Source organism: Pseudorasbora parva, chromosome 25 (genome assembly GCF_024679245.1).
Source record: "Pseudorasbora parva isolate DD20220531a chromosome 25, ASM2467924v1, whole genome shotgun sequence".
NCBI classification, from domain to species: Eukaryota; Metazoa; Chordata; class Actinopteri; order Cypriniformes; family Gobionidae; genus Pseudorasbora; species Pseudorasbora parva.
This window is the reverse complement of record NC_090196.1, coordinates 4343345-4368758: the sequence shown is the minus strand read 5'-3', so window position 1 is coordinate 4368758 and position 25414 is coordinate 4343345. Positions and strand designations below refer to the sequence as shown.

Here is a 25414-nt window from a genome sequence, read left to right as displayed (position 1 = left end):
GCATATATTGTTAATTTAGCACTTTGAGAGGCAAATCATTGGTATATAATACATGAGTGTTAAACAGCTCCCTTGAGGAACTCCACGTTCCAGTGATATTCTCTCTGAATAGCTTCCATTGAAAAATACTCTTTGCGATCTGTTTACTAAATAACTTTCCATCCAAGCAACTGCTGAAGGTATAAATCCATAACACTCCAACTTTTCCAGAAGAAGCTTGTGATCGATAAGATCAAATGCTGCTGTAAAATCTAATAAAACCGTTCCACATTCTATCATCCAAATCCCTATACCAGTCACCTGTCATTTGTATGCTGTACATGTAGGCTGTCCCTTTCTGTAAGAATGCTGAACATTTGTTATCAGATTAATCTCTGAGAATTTGATCAAATACTGCCTTCTCTAAGATCTTACTTAGTTAGCGCTGGTAATTTACTGGACGGCTATTATAGGGCCACCAAAAAGTTTAGGCAGTGGAATAATTTCCAGGCCTGTGGAAATGTTAGTCATCTAAGGCTTATAGATTGGAGCCGCAACCTAATCGATGGCAATTCGAATCAGTTTATCGTCTATACAGGGAGTGCAGAATTATTAGCAATAATTATTATTACAATTATTAGTTGTATTTTTGAGGATTAATTTTATTATTGAACAACAGCCATGTTCTCAATGAACACAAAAAACTCATTAATATCGAAGCTGAATATTTTTTGGAAGTTTTAGTTTTAGCTATTTTAGGGGGATATCTGTGTGTGCAGGTGACTATTACTGTGCATAATTATTAGGCAACTTAACAAAAAACAAATTTATACCCATTTCAATTATTTCTTTTTACCAGTGAAACCAATATAACATCTCAACATTCACAAATATACATTTCTGACATTCAAAAACCAAACAAAAACAAATCAGTGACCAATATAGCCACCTTTCTTGGCGGACACTCAAAAGCCTGCCATCCATGGATTCTGTCAGTGTTTTGATCTGTTCACCATCAGCATTGCGTGCAGCAGCAACCACAGCCTCCCAGACACTGTTCAGAGAGGTGTACTGTTTTCCCTCCTTGTAAATCGCACATTTGATGATGGACCACAGGTTCTCAATGGGGTTCAGATCAGGTGAAGGAGGCCATATCATTAGATTTTCTTCTTTTATACCCTTTCTTGCCAGCCACGCTGTGGACTTGGACGCGTGTGATGGAGCATTGTCCTGCATGAAAATCATGTTTTTCTTGAAGGATGCAGACTTCTTCCTGTACCACTGCTTGAAGAAGGTGTCTTCCAGAAACTGGCAGTAGGACTGGGAGTTGAGCTTGACTCCATCCTCAACCCCAAAAGGCCCCACAAGCTCATCTTTGATGATACCAGCCCAAACCAGTACTCCACCTCCACCTTGCTGGCGTCTGAGTCGGACTGGAGGTCTCTGCCCTTTACCAACCCAGCCACGGGCCCATCCATCTGGCCCATCAAGACTCACTCTCATTTCATCAGTCCATAAAACCTTAGAAAAATCAGTCTTGAGATATTTCTTGGCCCAGTCTTGACGTTTCAGCTTGTGTGTCTTGTTCAGTGGTGGTCGACTTTCTGCCTTTCTTACCTTGGCCATGTCTCTGAGTATTGCACACCTTGTGCTTTTGGGCACTCCAGTGATGTTGCAGCTCTGAAATATGGCCAAACTGGTGGCAAGTGGCATCTTGGCAGCTGCACGCTTGACTTTTCTCAGTTCACGGGCAGTTATTTTGCGCCTTGGTTTTTCCACACGCTTCTTGCGACCCTGTTGACTATTTTGAATGAAACGCTTGATTGTTCGATGATCACGCTTCAGAAGCTTGGCTATTTTAAGACTGCTGCATCCCTTTGCAATATATCTCACTATTTTTGACTTTTCTGAGCCTGTCAAGTCCTTCTTTTGACCCATTTTGCCAAAGGAAAGGAAGTTGCCTAATAATTATGCGCACCTGATATAGGGTGTTGATGTCATTAGACCACACCCCTTCTCATTACAGAGATGCACATCACCTAATATGCTTAATTGGTAGTAGGCTTTCCAGCCTATACAGCTTGGAGTAAGACAACATGCATAACGAGGATGATGTGGTCAATACTCATTTGCCTAATAATTCTGCACTCCCTGTATTATCTACCCCTGATTGTTTATCCTTACATGTAGACTTTATTAACTTAGTAACAGTTTCTACTGAACTCCAAATGACAATGTTTACTCCTAGAATTTTTTATGTTAAAAATGGTCTTAAAAAAAGTTTTTGTCTGTTCCATATTATAATTATTTCTTAAATTTATATACCTTACTACCAAAATAAGTATTAAAATAATGTGCATTTTTTTTTGTAATAAGAATACCATCACAGTCCATCGAAGTAGGTTGAGGAAATGTCTTCCCACTATTTAATGTACACCAAAGTATTTACCTCCTCATTTATTTTTCTATTTAGCCATACATTTTGATTAAAGGGTTAGTTCACCCAAAAATGAGAATTCTCTCATTAATTCCTTTCCCTCATGTCGTTGGACACCCGCCAGACCTCCGTTCATCTTCACACACAGATGAAGATATTAGTGTGTAAATCCGATGGCTCAGAAAGGCCTTCATTGACACCAATGTCATTTCCTCTCTCAAGACCCATAAAGGCACTAAAGACGTCGTTACAAAGCCCATCTCACTACAGCGGCTCTACAATCATTTATGAAGAGACGAGAATAGTTTTTGTGCTTAGTAAATATTGTCATTGGTTGTCTCACCATTTGTTTTAAACCACATGCCTCCTCTGTTATTGTGGCCAACTGAAGTTTCAAAGAACAATTATATAAAAGCCAGTCAATATTAAAATCCCCTGTAAACAATAACTTCTGTATTCCATTCACATACCTTATTCGGCATCTCACCCATAGCTAAAGCATTTATGATTTGAACTTGGTGTCCTATAATAGCAACCCACTAACATTGATTTAACATAAGGTAAACTGACTTGAAGCATACCTCAACTTCATTACACATGATATCATCCCTTACTTTTCCTGAAATATGGTTTTGAACATAAAAAGCTACACCTCCCCATACTTATGTCATTTCTATATAGAGCATATCCTCTTATAGACACAGCATCATCATCCAGTGTTTTATTTTTAGTGTTCTTATTTTCTGTTAATCATTTAAGTAGGCTAAAGCCCTTTTAATATTCCTAAAATAGTATAATAATTTATATAATAATACAATTTCTAAGATAATTAAAGCTGCGAGCAGCGATGGCGGGCCCAAGCCGGTGGCACCGCCACCCCGGTGGCATCAGCTTAACTGTGCACAGCAGGCCAATAGGCATTTAATATGGGAAAAAATAAATAATGGGACTATGTCAAAGTCATTTGAATTCACCTCATTAACTGCAGCAACTGGTGCTGCTATGACCAGGAACCACAACACTCACATCTCTGAGATCAATTACATTTTATTAATTAATTTTATGTCAGATGATGTCAAATGTCAATTTCAAAATGAGTGCAGAATACTGTCCAAATGCTGAAGTTGTATTATCCTTACACTTCTCTTAAAAATAAATTAAGCCAAATCACAGAGACAGCAACAATGATTATAATATCAGTGTCAGGTAAGAGTAATATGCGTGCATATAATTTATAGAAGTTTATTATAAACAGCCACTTTTATAAGATCATGTGAAATTATTTTTTTTAATCCATTTGAATTCTATCAATAAATAATTAGTTTAAAGAGGTGTCATACATGATCTTTGCAAACACAGCACATGACCTTCTTTAAAGCCTATGTTATAGAAAACAATTAAAAGTATTAGGATATAATAGGTCACTTTCAATTATGTGCAAATGCATTTTTTGCAGCTCAAAATATTGTAAGTTCAGAAGACCAGTGTTTTATATATATATATATATATATATATATATATATATATATATATATATATATATATATATATATATATATATATATATATATATATATATATATATATATATAATACATTTTTTAAACTTATTTTTCACAATAAAGTGATAGAAATTGCTGATATAGCCTATGATATGAAAGGGTTAAATTATGAAAAAAACAAGAAACAAGGCGACACACACAGAGTGAGAGAGACCCCCTCCACGCACACACACACACACACACACACACACACACACACACACACACACACACACACACACACACACATAGAGTGATCCTGAGAGAGTGAGGGGGGAGGGGAATGACAGACACAAAATCTAAACAGTGAGAGATCATTGTTTTTATTTCACTGTCTGAAAACACTGTTCTGCAATAACAACAATAGTTTAATCTTCAAAACAGTGTTCCCTTGGACATATCCAACCTGGTTACTAAATAAGGCTACACTCCCACCTTCTGGTTATTCTATATGCCGGTAGCTCATTGGTTCTCATTTTTGTCCTTAAACAAAAGGCATTAATCTTCTCATTTTTTAAGTTACACACACTACTTTTTTTTTTAAGACAATTAAATGGGTTTTTTCTTTTGTTAGTAATGTTTTTTTATATTTATATTTTTTATTAATAATTATTTGTATTAACACAATTATTTAACTAATTATATAAAACAATATTGTCAATGCCCTACAAATAAACTGGTTTTATACATTCATTTTTTTATTCAAACCCAGAATAATTTTTTTTATCCATGAATGCAGGCCAGAGCACAGCATTGAGAGGTAATCTTTTTAGACAGAAGAGTGGCTCACACACACACACACACACACACTGTAGAAATCAGTGACACGTGTCCCCATGAGTCTGTGTGCATTCAGGTTGAAGTCCCCACCAGGCTAGAAAAAAGAACACACACACACGCACACACGCACACACGAACACACACACACAGTAGTAATGCTGAAGTATGCTGCAGGCAACTCTTATCAGTTAAGCCCATCCACCATCCACAACACACACACACCCACCCACAAACACACACACATACACACACACTCATGTCTGGTTCACTATCTTTCTGGGGACTCATAGATATAATGGTTTTTATGCTGTACAAACCATATATTCTGTCATCCTGCTCCTGCCCCTAAACCTACCCATCACACAAAACTTTCTTCAAAAGAACTCATTCTGTCTGATTTATAAGCTTTTGTACCCATTGGGAAGTCCCAATGAGTCTGTGTGCCTTCAGGTTTAAGTCCCCACCAGGTTAGAAAACCATTCACACACACACACAGAGGCAAGGTTTTTTGCTTGAAAACTTATACAATATTGCCCTCTACTGGTCATTAAAGGGAGAGCATAAGTGTTGAAAAAACAGAAAAAAAAAACAGAAAAACAGCCAGTGTGATATATAGAATAACCAGCAGGTGGGAGTATAGCCTTATTTATGAACCAGGCACGTGTGTCCCTATTTTGTGTTTTTTAGGCTTTTGCTACGGGAACACCGTTTGAGATATCCAATAACCGTTCGCATTTTAGCATCTTCTGTATATTTACTTCATGTTGTCCGAGTTTGGAGGAGATTGAATGAATCGCTTTTGAGGAGAAGGTAAAATCTCAGAGCTCGCTTTCCACTTTGTGTTATCTTCCAACCAAATTATCTGACTTCCTGTTGGTCAGAGCTAATGACAGTAAATTAGAAAGTTGTCCGGCTCGAAAAGTACTATATATATACCGAGTTTGGTGAATGTAGATAAAACTAACCCTCCTCTTTGGACAAAAGTGACACTTCCTGCTGCCAGTTGGTGGCGCTATAACTTTGACTCACAAAAGTCATATCCATGTGATCGGCCTCTTACAACGAACACACAGCTGAAGTTTCATCAAAATGAATTAATGTATGCAGAAGTTATTACACACTTCCTGTTTCCCTTTTCTCGCCATAAATTCGTCTCTTCGCCACGGCCAAACCGTTTGAGATATCAAAAAGTTGCTCGCAATTTAGCATCCTCAGTGTCTTGACTTCATGCTGACCGAGTTTGGTGCTGATCGGGTGAATCGTCTAGGAGGAGTATCGCAAATTCCACAGCATGCGTTTTCCGAACAACCCATAATAGCTGACTTCCTGTTGGGCTGACACATAACTTAGAGCACGAAAGTTGTTCGGCCCGATGAGCTCTATATGTGTACCGAGTTTCATATATGTACGTGCAAGTGTGTTTGATTTATAGACCCCGTTTTCAGACACCACTTTAGGGGGCGCTGTCGAGCCCCCCTGCCACGCCCGGGTACCAGCCTCGGCCCGGCCCTGATGGCCGCGCATTCTGATGCGTGTGCAAAGTTTCAAGAGTTTTCGAGCATGGGAAGGGCCCCAAAAATGCCCAAATAGTCGCGTAAAAAAATAATAAATAATTAAAGCTGCGAGCAGCGATGACGGGCCCAAGCCGGGGGCACCGCCACCCCGGTGGCATCAGCTTAACTGTGCACAGCAAGCCAATAGGCATTTAATATGGGAAAAAATAAATAAAGGGACTATGTCAAAGTCATTTGAATTCACCTCATTAACTGCAGCAACTGGTGCTGCTATGACCAGGAACCACAACACTCACATCTCTGAAATCAATTACATTTTATTCATTAATTTCATGTCAGATGATGTCAAATGTCAATTTCAAAATGAGTGCAGAATACTGTCCAAATGCTGATGTTGTATTATCCTTACACTTCTCTTTATGTGTTTTTGACCTACCGTAGCTTGTGATTGTTCACCAATTTTATGCAGCATTTGTTTTTATTTCAATATGTGTGGCATTCAATATTTTTTTAAAATAAAAAAAATAAAAAATAAAGCCAAATCACAGAAACCGCAAAAATTATTTTAATATCAGTGTCAGGTAAGAGGAATATGCCTGCATACATTTTATGGAAGTGTATTATTAACAGCCACTTTTAAATGTTTAAATGTAATTAAATTTAAAATAACGATATCAAAGTCATCTGAATATATTTACTGGTCAAAGTCGACCTCTCTAAAACATGCAGCATGTTTTTATACCGCTGAGAATGTGCACGACAGGCAATATGCATTTAAACAGGAGAATATTTGAAAATTGCTCTAATATGCCACATGTATCACAGCAGCTGGTACCCCTATGACCACAAGCCACACCTATTATGAAATTTAAATATAGATTTTTTTTTTTTTATGTATTAGGATATAATGGGTCACTTTCAATTATGTGCAAATGTATATTTTGCAGCTCAAAATGTTGTAAGTTCAAAAGGCCAGTATTTAATTAAAGATATAGTATATTTTTTGTTTTTTTTTAAACTTATTTTTCACACTAAAGTGATAGTTATTTGTGATATGAAGGTTTAAATTATGACAATCAAGAGACAAGGTGACACACACACACACACACACACACACACAACCCAAACAGAGTGAAACTCAGAGAGGGAGAGTGAGGGGGGAGGGGAACGACAGACAGAGAGGCAGAGTCTAATTCCGAAAGAAACAAGATTTGAAACAAACAAAAAAATAATAATCTAAACAGTGGGAGAAAGTTTTTTTTTTTTCTTCACTGTCTGGAAACACTGTTTTGCAATAACAATAGTTTTATCTTCAAAACGGTGTTCTTAAGGACATATCCAACCTGGTTCATAACTAAGGCTATACTCCCACCTTCTTGTTATTCTATATCATTTGCTCTCATTTTCGTCCACAAATAAAAGGCATTAATCTGCTTATTTTTAGGTTACACAAACTTCATTGTTTGAAAAGGAAACTCAAATGTGTTTTTTCTATTGTTACAAATTAACTGGTTCTATAATTTTATTGTAACCCAGAATAATATATTTTTTTATCCTTTAATGCTTGCCAAAGCATACAGCAATGAGCTAATCTTTTCACAATCAAAATGAAGCTGGCACCATCCCCCTACAAACACACACACACACACACACACACACACACACACACACACACACACACACACACACACACACACACACACACACACATACACATACAGAGAGAGAGAGAGAGAGAGAGAGAGAGAGAGAGAGAGAGAGAGAGAGAGAGGCAGAGTGAGATTTAGATTAAACATGATTTTCAGCAAAACAATAATAGTAAAGTCTAAACTGTGGGGAAATGTTCCAAAAGACAATTAAATGTGTTTTTTTTTCTTTTGTTAGTAATGTTTTTTATATTTATATTTTTCTATTAATAATTATTTGTATTAACACAATTATTCAACTAATTATATAAAACAATATTGTCAATGCCCTACAAATAAACTGGTTTTATACATTATTTTTTTTATTCAAACCCAGAATAAAATGTTTAATCCTTTAATGCAGGCCAAAGCACAGCATTGGGAGGTAATCTTTTTAGACAGAAGAGTGGTTCTCACACACACACACACACACACACACACACACACACACACACACACACACACACACACACACACACACACACACACACACACACACACACACACACTGTAGAAATCAGTGACACGTGTCCCCATGAGTCTGTGTGCATTCAGGTTGAAGTCCCCACCAGGCTAGAAAAAAGAACAAACACACACACACACACACACACACACACACACACACGCACGCACACACACACACACACACACACACACACACACACACACACACACACACACACACACACACACACACAGTAGTAATGCTGAAGTATGCTGCAGGCAACTCTTATCAGTTAAGCCCATCCACCATCCCCCATCCACAACACACACACCCACCCACAAACACACACACATACACACACACTCATGTCTGGTTCACTATCTTTCTGGGGTCTCATAGACGTAATGGTTTTTATGCTGTACAAACCATATATTCTGTCATCCTATACTGCTCCTGCCCCTAAACCTACCCATCACACAAAACTTTCCTCAAAAGAACTCATTCTGTCTGATTTATAAGCTTTTGTACCCATTGGGAAGTCCCCATGAGTCTGTGTGCATTCAGGTTTAAGTCCCCACCAGGCTAGAAAACCATTCACACACACACACACACACACACACACACACACACACACACACACACACACACACACACACACACACACACACACACACACACACACACACACACACACACACACACACACACACACACACACACACAGTAGTAATGCTGAAGTATGCTGCAGGCAACTCTTATCAGTTAAGCCCATCCACCATCCCCCATCCACAACACACACACCCACCCACAAACACACACACATACACACACACTCATGTCTGGTTCACTATCTTTCTGGGGTCTCATAGACGTAATGGTTTTTATGCTGTACAAACCATATATTCTGTCATCCTATACTGCTCCTGCCCCTAAACCTACCCATCACACAAAACTTTCCTCAAAAGAACTCATTCTGTCTGATTTAAAAGCTTTTGTACCCATTGGGAAGTCCCCATGAGTCTGTGTGCATTCAGGTTTAAGTCCCCACCAGGCTAGAAAACCATTCACACACACACACACACAGGCAAGGTTTTTTGCTTGAAAACTTATACAATATTGCCCTCTACTGGTCATTTAAGGGAGAGTATAAGTGTTGAAAAAAAAAAAAAAAAAAAACACAGTGTGATATATAGAATAACCAGCAGGTGGGAGTATAGCCTTATTTATGAACCATTACTTGTGTGCTTATTTTGTGTTTTTTAGGCTTTTGCTACGGGAACACCGTTTGAGATATCCAATAACCGTTCGCATTTTAGCATCTTCTGTATATTTACTTCATGTTGTCCGAGTTTGGAGGAGATTGAATGAATCGCTTTTGAGGAGAAGGTAAAAACTCAGAGCTCGCTTTCCACTTTGTGTTATCTTCCAACCAAATTATCTGACTTCCTGTTGGTCAGAGCTAATGACTGTAAATTAGAAAGTTGTCCGGCTCGAAAAGTACAATATATATTCCGAGTTTGGTGACTGCAGATAAAACTAACCCCCCACTTTGGACAAAAGTGACACTTCCTGCTGCCAGTTGGTGGCGCTATAACTTTGACTCACAAAAGTCATATCCATGTGATCGGCCTCTTACAACGAACACACAGCTGAAGTTTCATCAAAATGAATTAATGTATGCAAAAGTTTTAACACACTTCCTGTTTCCTTTTTCTCGCTATAAATTCGTCTCTTCGCCACAGCCTAACCGTTTGAGATATTAAAAAGTCGCTCGCAATTTAGTATTCTCAGTGTCTTGACTTCATGCTGACCGAGTTTGGTGCTGATCGGGTGAATCGTCTAGGAGGAGTATCGCAAATTCCACAGCATGCGTTTTCCGAACAACCCATAATAGCTCACTTCCTGTTGGGCTGACACATAACTTAGAGCACGAAAGTTGTTCGGCCCGATGAGCTCTATATGTGTACCGAGTTTCATATATGTACGTGAAAGTGTGTTTTATTTATAGACCCCGTTTTCAGACCCCACTTTAGGGGGCGCCGTCGAGCCCCCCTGCCACGCCCGGGTCCCAGCCTCAGCCCGGCCCTGATGGCCGCGCATTCTGATGCGTGTGCAAAGTTTCAAGAGTTTTCGAGCATGGGAAGCGCCTCGAAAATGCCCAAATAGTCGGGTTAAAATAATAATAATAATAATAATAATCCTTAGAAGAACAATAGGGCTCTGCGCCCTTTCAGGGCTTGGGCCCTAATAACAAAAAAAAAAAAAAAATCCTTAGAAGAACAATAGGGCTCTGCGCCCTTTCAGGGCTTGGGCCCTAATAATATATAATTTAAATTAGATCGTGTTAATAAAATACTTGACATTATCATGGTTGTAAACTGCCCCGCCAGCAGACTGTACTGTGGCGCTGTATGGCTTCGCGGCTCTCAGTCAGAGCGGCTGTAGTGTACTGGCCCTTTAAGGTTTTGAAAGGCGGAAGCGCGCAGTGAGTCCCAATGTGCTGCGCGTGAAGATGGCGGGTGTTCTGGAGAGGAGTTACATTGAGATCTGCGGATTTGAAAGAGAGACTGTCTCACGATTCAGACAGATAACACTGAACCTAGGTAACTCCTTTTAATGTTAAACTGTTTTTGACACGGCATTTTCAGTCAGACGTGCGTTAAAAATAGGCTGAGCGATTAAATGATGGCTTTAGTGTTGGCAGCTCGCGTGTGACGCGATAGCAGACTTGGGGACACAATATAGCAAATATAAATCCCCTATATATCTATACAATATGTTTGTATCGGACGTTGGGATATTTGCTGCCAGTGTCTGACTTTTTTTTTAAAAAGAGTTTTTGTTTTGTTACGGGCTAAAGTTACAACGTGTTGGTAGCAGGTTATTTCTAACGTTACAGAAGGACCAAACTCGCACTAACTACATTAGCTACAATGCAAATTATTAATGTTAGACATCAGAACACACACACACACACACACACACACACACACACACACACACACACACACACACACACACACACACACACACACACATTTGTGTGTAAACATTTTGAAGCAGATTTGTGTCACTTTTGTTGTCATTTGTAACGTTACACTGAACACTCGTTAATTTATATTAACGGCACAATTGATATGCAAAAGTTTTGTTAAGATCACGACTGAGACATGCATCCACTGAAGTGTCACCCATTGAAGTGTGTTTTGTTGTGTCTAGCAGGGGTTGGGAGCTCCTCTGGCGGTGTGAAGTATGCAGACAGTGCTGGTGGATTCTCTTACGAGGACAGTGGCAAACTCCTCTCAGTCACCAGCAACAGATTCATCCACTGGTGAGAGCTTAGCACTCATTCTAGCTCACTTTGATGCTATTGAGGCTTATGCCATTCTTTTCAGCCTCACTTTTGTTGAATGACAGGGCTCGACGTTAAAGTGGAAATGCGGTCAGTAGGGCTGCAGCTATCGATTCTTTTTGTAATCGATTAATCTACCACTTAATCGATCGATTAATCGGATAATACTTACTTTTTCTTTATTAAAGAGCAATAAGAGACAATAAGACGGGTATCTTAAAATTAACATCTAATTTGTTTTCTTTTTAGAAAAATTAAGTCTTATTGCTGAAATTGCATACATTAATAACTGTGAAACTAAACAATTTTAATCCATACAATTGCCATATTATATTAAATAAAAATCTATTTCAAATTACTTTAAAAAGGTAAACATAGTTCAATCTAAAACTAAACCTACAACCAATAAATCTAAATAGTAGATAAATAACAATAATGCCAATATAAATATTTTATAAATTCTATATAATATAAATATTCTAATATTCTATAAATATTCTATAATTAATATAAATAACTAAACATTGTATTTATGTTGTGCAACTTAACTTTCATGTTTCAGCTTCAGCTCAGGCATGACATAAGCATTTACTGTCTTATTTACTCCTTTACTGAAGCAAAACATATTGGACAGGTTAGCTTGGAACAAGAGATGTGCGGCTCAGCTCTATCGTCACCGAATCAGCTGTTAGAAGCAAACCATCCACCCGCACCCGGTAGTCACAACTTCAAATCCTCAGTGTTAAGCGCGATGCTATTGTCACATATTAGCTACACTGAAGAAGGTTGCTAAACAAAACAAAAAAACTTATTTTGGCAAAATTACATTTAGGCTACATAAACCAGGGTCGACAACCGGTACATCACACGGAGGAATAACCGCTAGAACGTGATCAAACGCGAGATATGTTTAATTCAGTTACAGTACATCACACATGCTGATCTTTTGAGCTAATCATTCATCATTGTAACATAGCTTGTTTTAAGTTAGTAGCTATAAATATGATTAAAGTGTGATATTTAAATTACACAACTCAATGAAAGCACGCAGCTCTGAGCTCTGAAAGCACGAGCGCTGCACATCACACACACACACACACACACACACACACGCGCGCGCGCGCGCGCGTTACAGCTTGTTCTGATGTTTGTTGCGCCTAGTATTAAGAACATCTAATGGTGCATTTCGAAGATATTATTAAGTAGGATATATAGAAGATTTCACACACATCACAATGACGGTGATCCATGTGCAAAGCTGCAAAGTCCATCGAGTTCATGTGTTTGGAGTTGCTCGTATCTCCTCAGCTGACGCGTGAACTGCCGCAAATGAAACTGTTCAGCGTCGCATCCTGAAGCTCAACACACAGTTTTCTTCATTTAAAAACAGCGATATTAAATGATATTACCAGTGCTGATGCCCGCCCGCTCTCTCTCTCGCATTGCGGTCTTTGATCTCGACATGAGCTGAAAACGAAAGTTAAAGAACGACACGCATTCATTGCGTTTTAGCGTGATATGAGAGTTCTGCGTCTTTATTAAAATCAACATATTAACGATTTCTCTCATCCACCTGCAATGTTTGGGATGTTTACGCACCTGAACCGCGGATATAACCGCAATTCGCTCATACTCCGAGTCCTTACACAAAAAATGTATTTCTGCAACATCTGTGTGTAGTTAAATGGACTAAGCGAAGCATCGAGGCAGATGATTTTGCCTCGAGGATTTTTTTGATTCGATTAACTCGAGTTACTCGATGAATCGTTTCAGCCCTAGCAGTCAGTCAACTTTTGATTTCCACTTTAAAGGTGCCCTAGAATGATTTGAAACAATGTGTTAAATTGTTCTCTGATATCTACATAGAGGGTATGTGGCTTATTTAAGGGAAAAAATTGTCTTTAATAACTTTGTTTGGTTTGAATGATCTGACATGTTCTTGGCCACATCAAACCGTGACTGGCTGCACGTCAAGGCTTACGGTAAAGGTTGTTGCTGTAAGGTTGTAAGCAGGACAGTTGAGAAGGTCTGTGTCCAATGACAAACTCCCACTTTGCTCTTCTGATTAATATTCCCTAATTTAGTAATAGGCCTATTATTTGTGAAAATAGGAAGCAGTATATTGCAATCTTCTCATTACTCTCTACATTTTACAAATATCTGGGACATGAAATCTAGGATATAATTTGTGATATTGTGTGTGGAAATGACTTGAGGGCAGATTATGTACATTGCACATTACGTGCAATTTTATCGGTAAAAGGTAGGGGTGCACCGATCCGACTTTTTCAGTCCCGATACCGATGCCTGGGCTTTGTATATCTGCCGATACCGATCCAATATTATTGTTAAATTAAAAATAAACTGTACACCTTCCTTGAAGAGACTAAAGGCACCAGACTTTACTAAATAAAGATAATAAGACAAATTCAATAATAATTCAAATCTAAAATGTAATTTAGGGCTCGACATTAAGCATGCTCATGTCTGTCCTTCGGATAAGTAAAATGGTCATTGTCCGAGTAAAAAATGTGCTTGTCTGGAAAAAAGTTAGGTGTGTGTGTGTTGTAAACATAACATTTTCTGAAGCAATATTCTCAGTCTTCAAACAGCTTTAACATATTTTAAATCTGCATATTTGTGATATTTTACCTTTATAAAGGGCATTTTCCCCATATCTTATTAAATAAGCTATGCTTCAGGTTTCCTATTATATTCTTAAATTTGATCTGTACATTAAATTAAGATAAGACACTATAGGGATGTTACCAATCAAATTAAATTATTTACCCAGAAAAATTACAACTGCATTAAATAATGTTATGTGATTTGTATTTTTGAATAAACAAAATAAATGTTGAAAAATATATGAAACTAAACCACCAGTAGGTGGCAGCAGGTGAGTCTTAATGAGCGAGTCATTGAGTCATTCATTCAAACGATTCATTCAAACGACTGATTCCTTTAAGAATGAGGCAGTCGTTTACGAACAGGTTATTGAATCATTGATTCAACCCATTCATTCAGAACACGCGAGATGTGTTACGGTTCTGCTGTTTGGAACTATTTTCGCAGCTGAAATAGAACAAAAAGACTCAATATTGCATCTAAAATGTAAGTAACTAATGTTAATGATTGTTTATGGAGCTGTCATAGGAAATCGGTGACATTTTCAATCGTGATGGTATTGAGGAAAACAGCACATTTGGTTGTGTGATGTTGTTTAACTGTTTCATATGTTAGAAAGACAAAAAGGTAACATTTTGAATGTTTACCGCAATTACTATGTGTGAGCGGCTCTTTTTTGATTTCTCCTCAAGATGTGCGAGCGTCAACAGCGTGTTGTTACCGAGAGTTCATTACATTAGCCTTTATCCATATCCACTATCAGTCACTTACACTAAATGAATCCTTTGCATAGTGCTGGGCTATATTGTCCACTCCTTTAGTTTTACTGTACTGAACAGGAATGCAGCGTGCTCCTTAACATGGTGTTTCTGGATTAAATTGGTAGTATTATTGCCGACAGACGAACTAGTTGGCGTGGCAAGCATAAAATATCTCTACACATCCGACTCTCTGGCTCGCTCCATGTTGCTTCGAGCACGCGACACACGTGAAACTGACGAATGACGTAGGGTTCTGCTGCGATTAAAAAAACAACAAAAAAAAAAACCCTGGATTATAAACCCCCAGCTTTGTCGTCAGTATCGCGGCCGATATCCGATCCTAATATCTGATCGATGCACCCCTAGTAAAAGGCCCACTGAATGAAAACAGGCTGGAGACAGCAAAGTGCACTTTTTTTTGTTTGTAATATATTGATAACAAAACAGTGGAGAAAGTGGGTGGAAACTTGGCTTTTATTTTGCCTCTAAAAGGGCCGTTCTCATACTGTATGACAGCAGACCCTTCTCAGCCGCTCCAGCCTCCCCAAATAGATCCAGCAAAGGATGCTACGCTGAACAACTATCAGCATGGGTTTTTCCTGATGACCGGTTGTTCCATCAATCAGCTATCAGTGTGGATTCATTGGAAAAAACTATGAATCGGTCAACCTTTAGTAGACTGGGTCAGTGATTAATAAATAGTGATGCACCAATCACGATTTTTTTCATGGCCGATATATATTTATTTCTAGCTATTATGGGGACTTTTACCATTTATAAAGCAATTTTTTTAAAAACCTTATTAATAATTGTGTATGTATTAAGTATGGGACGTTTACCGGTTTCACCATACACTGTAAATAATAATACCCTATATCTACTCAATAAAATTGTGGCAACAGATTACAAGCAATGTTATTAATTAAATTCGACAACACTTAAAAATTGAGTTAGAATTAATCAAATGAGCACATTAAAAATCAACCATTCAAAATGAGTAACTGCAAACATCACACAAAATAATTAAGTAAAATTTAAGCAAAAATATTGGTTTCCTTGGACAAAAACCTGACTTTAATAATGGATACTACTTAATGGAATTGTTTTGATTTAACACAAATTTAAGTTGGTATTATTTTTAATGAGTGGATTAATTAAAATAATTTAATTAAATCTGATTGCAGGTATGAATAACAGACAGACATCAAAGATGAATTACAAACTCATTTTATTGCCAACAAGTCACAAATTTTGTATTCTCAGTGTGAACTTTACCATCAGAACTGCAACTTCAAGGCCTAGTAGAACTTCCAAGCATTCGATAACAATTCCAGTGTCATTTGGACTGTCACTTTTAGCTCCTGTCCTGGTCACAATTACTGCCATCACAAGCTGTTCAATTCCTGACTGTTCTTCATTTTCCTGCAATCATAAACAGCAGTGAGACTCAAAACCTAAGAAATACTGATTAAAAGAGAAAATCTGGAACTCTATTTGTATCTTATAATACTGATCAAACAAGTTAAGTCCAGTCAACATTATTATGGTTAAGTAACCAACAATAATTTATTTAAATTCACACATTTGGTATATTGAAATTAAGTTTGCATACGTTGAATTCTTTGATGAGATCTCCTGTACGTTCCCCAAGGAATTCTGTCATGGAGCGAATGACCACCTCTCGTCATATCAACAGGACAATGTTCATCCTAAAAGAAAGAAATTAATTAATGATATCTCCTCTAAGGGCGGTGACATTTAAGAAACATGCTTGAAACAGTGCCAATAGCACAGCAACACCCTGGACAAGCAATCAAAACCAACAGCACATTTTAGATAAGTTAAATATGTGAAAAATGTACTGAAGAAAACCAGATTAAAGGGTTAGTTCACACAAAATAAAATTTCATGTACTCACCCACGTCATCCCAGACCCATTTTTTGATTAAATTTGATCCACACATAAGCAGCAACGACATTGCACCTTTAAGGTCCTATAGGCCCTATATATTAAAAATGACATTCATATTACATCAAGTAGACAACTTGGACAATTTACAACAGCTTTTTCAAATATAAATTACATAGTCCTTACCTTTGTCAGAAATGAGTCTGCATCGAGGAACTCCAGTGCATGTGTGCCTCGTGCTGTGAGCTGCATTAAGCATGCGTTTTAACAGGAAATGCTTCTAAATTGAAAACAGCTCATTTGTATCATGTTGGATTAATTCAATATTCTCTCGATCTTAAATTATTCAAAAATAATAGCTAAATCCTTAACAACCACATTAGATTTTATTCCAGTAATTTTTAAATAATTTCAATGCAAAAAACTGTCAAAAAAACAAGAAATTAATTTTGTTAAATAAAGTTTACATATTAAATTTAATGAAATCTACAAACCCACAGATTGACTTTTTACAGTGTAAACCATGATTAAATTTACTGATGCTTGGTGTTATCATTTAAAATGTAATTATCATTAAAACCGTGTTTGATTATCATGATTTTGGAATCTCAGGGTAAATCCTGTCCAGTCAGCGTCAGTCTGGTGCAGGCGCAGCACGCAACATAGTTAGATTATAGGGCTCGACACTGATGCTTGACAAGTGGATTTCATGAAGGGACAAGTGAAAGACAATTTTTCTTGCTCGACTGACATGAGCCTGATTAAAACGCCAATAACAAAAAAATCACTAACAAATCACCAAAATGAAAGAATAATTCTGCATTAATTTAGTGTTAGTAGACGGTAACAACACACTGTTGACCCTCGCACAGCCTCTCGAGGAGAAATCAAAACGAGTGTGTGGCGCTCACACAGAGGTAAATATATTATATATGTAAATATTCAAAATGCGAATTTTTTATATTTATAACTAGGGCTGGGTATCGATTTAGGTGTTCCAATTCGATTCGATTTCGATTCACAAGTCCTCAAATCGATTCGATTTAGGCTTCTATAGGTATTTATAAAACAGAACAGTGAACATAAATGGGTAATTAAAAAGAAATGAAGAGCCACTAGCCTGTATATTACACTCTTTTTATTTTAGGTACACATGAGTACATTAAAACAGAACGCATCTCTACATTTCAAATCCATACAATTGTTAAATACAATTTTGATGCAACTTTATTTAAAAAAAAATTATCTGAGAAGTATTTTATGGATGTTTTGATATATTTATTCTAAAACATAAAAAGCTAGGATATTGGATGATTGTTTATATAGCAATTTTCAGTACACGGCAAGCTTTGTGTGCATTTACTTTTCATACGTGAGAAATGCGTTCATTATTATTTTTGTCTATGGTTGAGTAGTTGTCGTGGTAACAGACAACAATACCGTAACGTGCTGACTTAAGTTGACTGTGGACTAACTATTATTTGAGGAAATCTGTTTATAATATTTAAGCTATTAGGGTTTGAATTATTGATCCTGCGCTGTATATGGACTATAATTTGAATATGTCTATAATGGCTAACGTGTGCTTAAGTGACTGCTGATGTTTGATCCTAATGCAAGGCAAGCATTCGCGTGTATGTGATTATTTTTAGCGGTTGTGTGCTCGTGTGTATGTGTGTGTTGTCACATCAAATGGTTCCGCAGATTTTTAGTATTACTACAGCATTTCACCACAGCATTATAAAGGCGACAACGCACCGGAAGCTGCCATTTAAACACTGAATGGATAAATGATGTGCGCCTCTTCCTCCTTTGTAAGATCACGCAAGGCAAATGGGTGAGATCTAGTGGAGAAGACTAGTAATTAGATTTACGTTAAGCTTATGTTCAATGTTAGTGGAAAAAAATTTAAAAAAAAAAAAAAAAAAAAACGATTCGTGGCCTTTGAGAATCGATTCTGAATCGACCAGATTTTAAAAACCGATTAATCGAAAAATCGATTTTTTTGCCCAGCCCTATTTATAACATGAGACAGTTAAAGGTGCCCTAGAATGAGTTGAAACAATATGTTACATTGTTCTCTGATATCTACCTAGAGGGTATGTGGTTTATTTAAGGGAAAAATTGTCCAGATACAGTTGTACAGGTCCATTTACAACCCTATAAATTGTCCCTAGGATGTAATCTCTGTTTTTGCCTTATCTGGAAGGGTCATGAATATTAATGTTGAGCTCTGATTGTCTTTCCCTCCAGTGCTAATTAATGACAGCTAACACACCTATACCGTCCGTCATAGCAATGATTTGACAATGATAGCTTCTTAACTTTAAATCACAAACTGAACTGGGTAGCGCGTAAATATGTTGTTTACAGTAACGTTACAGTTTGACAGGTGAGTATTGATTTAAAAGTCGATTTATTTAGCCAAACAAAGTAATGTAGAAGCCACTCAAAATAGCCAGTGTCATGTTTATTACTCACCCGCTGCAAAATAATCATACTTCAGTTCTCAAAAATGTATATTTATTTAGCAAATTGACTAAGCCTTGTCAAATGACTATCGGTTCAATAGAAGATGGTGTTTGAGACTCACAGTATGTGATGTCCATGTATTGAACTTTTATTTTTTTCACTATGGCAAGATTAATTCAATGTTACATTCTAGGGCACCTTAACGTCACACACCCAAATGTGCTGTTTTCCTGAAGACCATCACTACTGAAAATGACACTGATTTCATATGACAGCTCCATAAACAATTAATTAACATTTAGTCACTTACATTTTAGATGCAATATTGAGTGATTTTGTTTTAAAGGTGCACTATGTAGTAGTGCTGCAACGACGCGTCGACGTCATCGATGACGTCGACTACGGAAATACGTCGACGTTCGTGAAATGCGTCGACGCGTCGTGTCAGACGTTCATCTCGCGTAATGTTGGCTTCTGCTCCTGGTTCTATCACAAAAACCTAGACCGCGAATATCAAAAGTATGGGAATACTTTAAACAGAGGCCAAACAGTGTTTCCCACACATAGACTAATTTGTGGCGCACTGCCACATAATCAATAACGGCCGCCACATTCGTCATTCATTCATTTTCACGCTATTTAAAAGACGCACGCATATTCGTTTAGCTGCATTTCCTTAACTTCTCTCTCCGCCCTTTTGCGCGTCTACTCACTCACACACACACGCGTTGCATTCGACCGTAAAACAAGTTTTATTGCATTTTGGCGCATTTAGTATGACATAGCTTTTAAAACCAGAGCAGTTGAATAACAGAGTTGCGACAAGCCTTCATCACGCGACAGCGCGCGGTCACGGCGCTCATATAATTCTAAACAAACAAGCGCGGTGTCAATCAATACAGACCAGTGTTTCCCAACCGGGATCCTGAGCAAAAGTTGCGGGGACGCACTTACACTTCGGTTCATCTCACACCTGATGACGCATCTTTAATATGGGTTGTAACTTGAAAATAATGCTGTATGTATGTTTCTGTCGATGGATACACGTGCTGACTCCTCAGGTATACACTACAACAACAGCGATAATAAAAGAAAAAACGTGGGCAAAACGGTCTCTCTTTGTAAACTTTATAAAACGCATGCGAGTGCTGCTGTACGTCCGAATATGAGCAGTCATTTTCACCGTCATCCCCCCCTTGTAGCCAGGAGACTCGAATGAGGAGATCTGTCTTTGTGCACTCGTCCCAAAGCGCGCAAATATTGAGTTATCTTTCACATCCTGTGCTTAAACGGACAAACTCACAAAAAGTATGTCAAAATGTCATAGCCTACTCTATGCCTTAAGTGAACTTTATACAGAAAATACGACGACTATCCGTGGGTCTTAAAGGGGCAGTAGCATTCACTGCTGTCTGTTTAATGTCAAACAAAAGATAAAGACATCACTCACTGCTCCTGACTGAATAGCTTTTGTAAGTTTAATAAGGATTATTTTTTAATTTTAAACAGTTAAATGTGTGGTTATTTTACTTTTGATTACTTAATTCCATTTCTCTACCTAAAAACTAATGTTAGACCTACCTGAAAATCCTGAAAAGCATTGTTTATTTTATTCTCATCTTTGCTCAATAGTATTTATTTGTGCTGCTGCTTCTATTTAAGTTATCTGTTCTTATTTTCTTTATTTTCATTTGACAGTAGTCCTTTTCCCCCTGAACATAGCAAATACCGAACTGTACTGAAACGTGAACCTAAAACCGTGATACAAAGTGAACTGTGAGCAGTCTGTACTGTTACACCTCTAGCGTAACTTATGCGAGGGGGTGCTACAGAATGTTGAAAAATTTCAAAGGGTAAAAAAATTAATCGTTAGATTAGTCGACTAATCGAAAAAATAATCGTTAGATTAGTCGACAGAAAAAATAATCGTTAGTTGCAGCTCTACTATGTAGTATTTTTGCAGTAAAATATCCAAAAACCACTAGGCCGGTGTTATATATTTTGTTCAGTTGAGTACCTACAATATCCGAAATGTTTCCAACTATTTGTAAATTGTGAGAAAATTGCTATTTTAACTCAGGACCGGGACGTTTCAGCATAGCGTCTGAGGGAGTCGTCTGTCAATCGCGTCATATCTGCGTTACCCTCGGTTTCGGCTTTTATTTGGCAGGAGCGCTTTACTCTTAGCAGTGTGAGCAACTGAACGCATGGAGTAACGTCATAACATCATTTTAAACACACTTAAATGTATCTAATATGATAAACAGAGCTGCTTTACCTCATAATCATAACCGGAAGAGCGGATCAGTGCAGGCGCCTGGTGACTGCTGATAATAAAAGTCCCGGTACTCGCGAGGCGGGTATTTGTTTACCAATCGCTCCAGCGGCCGTGCTCCGGTCCACAACACTCGGTCCTGCTCTGCTTCACTACAGTAACGTTAATAACCGCATGAACGTGATTTCTGCCCGAGTCCTATTTTCCACCGGCTGTGATGAGAAGACCACATCTCCCAAGATGCTGCGCTCACACTTTGCGTCATCAAACTACGATTTGTTTTAGAATAGGCGCCCTCCAGTGGACGGAAAGCTGCATAGTGCACCTTTAAGCAGCAAAAATAGCTCCAAACAGCAGAACCATAACACAGCAGCAGTGTGTGTTACTGAATGATTGGGTTGAATGAAAGATTCAATGACCTGATTGTAAACAACTGCCCCATTCTTAAATGAATCAGTCGTTTGAATGAATCGTTTAAATTAATGACTCAATGACTACGTTTACATGGACAGCAGTAATCTAATTATTGACCTTATTCTAAATAAGACAATATTCTGATTAAGGTGTTTACATGAGTTGCTTTTAGAGTACTCCGTTCATGTTCCCGTTTTACATGTGATAGAACATAGATCGATTATGGCACGTCCTTACGTCCCCATGCCACGCTATGTTCTCCAACATCCAATCATAGCGTGACTTTGGCAGGTGTGTTAATTTTATGGGCTCAGTAAACCCGCTAACTTCACCTGCGGGTGTCGCTGTTGGACAGTGGAACTTTACATTAAGAAGTATAACAAAACATGCGTTTTTATAATGTTTTATATCTACGTTGATTTATTTTTTTTAATATTATGTATTGCCTCTTTTTGTTTTTTTTGAAGAGACACTGCCCCTCTTTCCTCCTTATTGACAGCCTACATTTAGAATAATAGCTTTGATTAATTATGATAAAGGTTTAAAAATCGAGACTCTTTGGATTGTTTTTCCTGCCGTCGAGCCACAGGAGTTCACTGAATGACCCATCTGGTTTGCGATTACAGACACAAACTTATTGTATTTTACTTTTACAATGAGCATAATAATTACAACAAAAATAAAAATAGAGAGAGAGGACGCAGTGTTCACAATGAACAGTCAAGTAAAACACACACCGCCCATAGCAACGAGGTTTATGGCAACGACTTTTCACACTGACAGATCCGTAAAAGATAAACGCGACTTTTCCACCATTTGTTACTGTTTTGTACACGTTGTTATATTAAGTATAATTCCAATTTTGTTTTATTGGCCACAATATTATCGGTGATTGTTGAAAGGGGCACTTTTGATTAATTTTCAAAAAGGGCAGAGGCTCCAACCCACAAAGCCTCCCCTCTACACTCCCCTGGTGTGCGTAACGGTATGTGTCCTGTCACAAAATGCGGTGAAATCTCCGACACGACATTAATAGTTAGATTAAGGTGTGTACATGTCTCTGATAATGCGACTAAAATAGGCATACTCCACATGTCTTAATCCGATTTATGTGTAGTTAGATTATGACTTTAATCAGATTAAGGTAATTAGAAATCGCTGTCTACATGGTAGCCTCTTAATCAGAGTATTGTCTTAATCAGATTAATATCGGAGTATTGTTGTCCATGTAAACGTAGTCAATGACTCGCTCATCAAAGACTCATCTGCTGCCACCTACTGGTGGTTTAGTTTCATATACTTTTTTTACATTTCTTTTGTTTATTCAAAAATACAAATCTCATAACATTATTTAATGCAGTTGTAATTTTTTCAGTGTAAATTATTTAATTAGATTGGTAACAGTCCTATAGTGTCTTATTTTAATGTAATTAATAGATAATTTATTTAAGATTAGAGGAAAAATGCCCTTTATAAAACTTAAAAATATCACAAATATGCAGATTTAAAATATGTAAAAAACGATTGAACACTGGTGAGAATATTGCTTCAGAATAAGTTATATGTACAACATGCACAAACACACACACACACACAAAAATCTATTTTATTTCCAGACAAGCAAATTTTGTACAAGTATTTTTTAGACAAGTGAATGACCGAGCACCGGAGCATGGTTAATGTCGAGCCCTGTATTCATTGTACACTTATTACACAGATTCTTTTTTACCACATAAATAATAACGGGGACATTGAATTGAGATTTAAATTTTAAATTTAGATTTAATATTTACCTGTTTATAAATCCATTTTGTACAGTGTAGTAGTATAAATAGTAAAGTCCTCCAATATCATTTTCAATACAATCAAAAAGACGCAAGACAGCAATTTCATTTGAATGAAATAAGAGCGCGGCGGTTGTGATGCGTGTAGGGATGGCTCGATACCACAATTTTGGCTTCGGTACGGTACCACAATCTAATACCGAAGTACCGATATTAAATCGATACCACAAGGTCTGATATTAGCGCGGGTATATTGCACGCGAATGAGAACAATTATGCAAGTTTTGAGTTTATAAAGTGGAAAATTACCACAAATGTTTATTAGTAAATTAATCAGCAAAGCTTATCACATCAAATCAGTCATTTGAAAGCTTTCTTGTGAGAAATAATTTCAGCAAAAATCTCTCAAAATTAGCTAATTGCTTCTGGTTTCAAAAGACATCTCACTACACTAAAGCAATCTGCATAATCCGATTCAACATTTCACGCTCGTCTCGGGACGGAGAACGGAAATCATTTGAACACGCAAGAGATTTTATAGCATTTCGTAATAACAGTTACAGGAGACATGAGCTTATAACAACGACACACACACACACACACACACACACACACACACACACACACGCCTGTCACTTAGTCACGCTCGGACATTACACATTAAGTTTCCTTAAACAGTCAAATACACAGAATTATGTACAAATGTCCGTCTTTAGTGAGTATTCACATAAACACAGTCGGTTGTGTCTAACGCGAATGTAAACAGTGCAATAGTATGCGTGCAAATATAATGAGATCTAAATGTCATTGGTTGAAACGAACGCTGGAGATTGTGATATTTGATCTTATGTTAGGCTGTGTGTGTGTGTTGATCAGTGTTAAAAGAAAATAAATGTCTAAATGAGATGGTTTGAATGATCCACTGACCTGTCAATCTCTTAAGATTTCCTAAAGTCAGGATAGTGACAGATGCTTCTTGGCTAGGTTTGATGGCTCTTCATCAGTTTTATAAGCAAAGTCATTACAAATGTCACTTCTACTCCTCTCTTTATTAATTTGTTTTGGACATCTTGAGTGAGATTCAACTGTTTTATCCATTTTGTCCGTCTATGTTGTTGTCACATTTGCGGGTTGTTTCGGGTCAGTTTGGGCAGAGCGCTGCCATCTAGCGGTGAACTTCGGAAAAGCAGCATATACCGAAATGTGCCAAATCATGATATCGTACCGTTTTAAATAAAATATATACCGGTATTTTTCCAGTACCGGTATATCGCGCATCCCTAGATGCGTGTTATAATTTGTTGCTATTGACGACGGTCATTATCAGGAAGGAGATGCCACAATGGTATCTTGATTAAAGTGCATAATGCTGCTTGATTCGTTTTATTTGTTGATTTTCAAATATAACACTTGTTGAAATGATTTCAGTGTGAGCATC

The 25414-nt window shown here is 37.5% G+C and overlaps 1 protein-coding gene across 2 annotated transcripts in view; it reads left to right on the top strand.

Annotated features, from left to right (window-relative positions):
- Window positions 1-10842: 10842 nt before the first annotated feature.
- nup160 (nucleoporin 160) overlaps window positions 10843-25414 on the top strand; it is an 86266-nt gene continuing 71694 nt past the window's right edge. The window contains exons 1-2 of one of the 2 annotated variants that reach the window (XM_067437061.1): window positions 10843-10984; window positions 11604-11712. In XM_067437061.1, coding sequence (XP_067293162.1) covers window positions 10894-10984; window positions 11604-11712 — 200 coding nt within the window. In that variant the 5' untranslated portion in view covers window positions 10843-10893. Of the gene's footprint in view, window positions 10985-11600; window positions 11713-25414 lie in introns of both variants that reach the window. The other variant, XM_067437060.1, reaches the window with a different exon arrangement.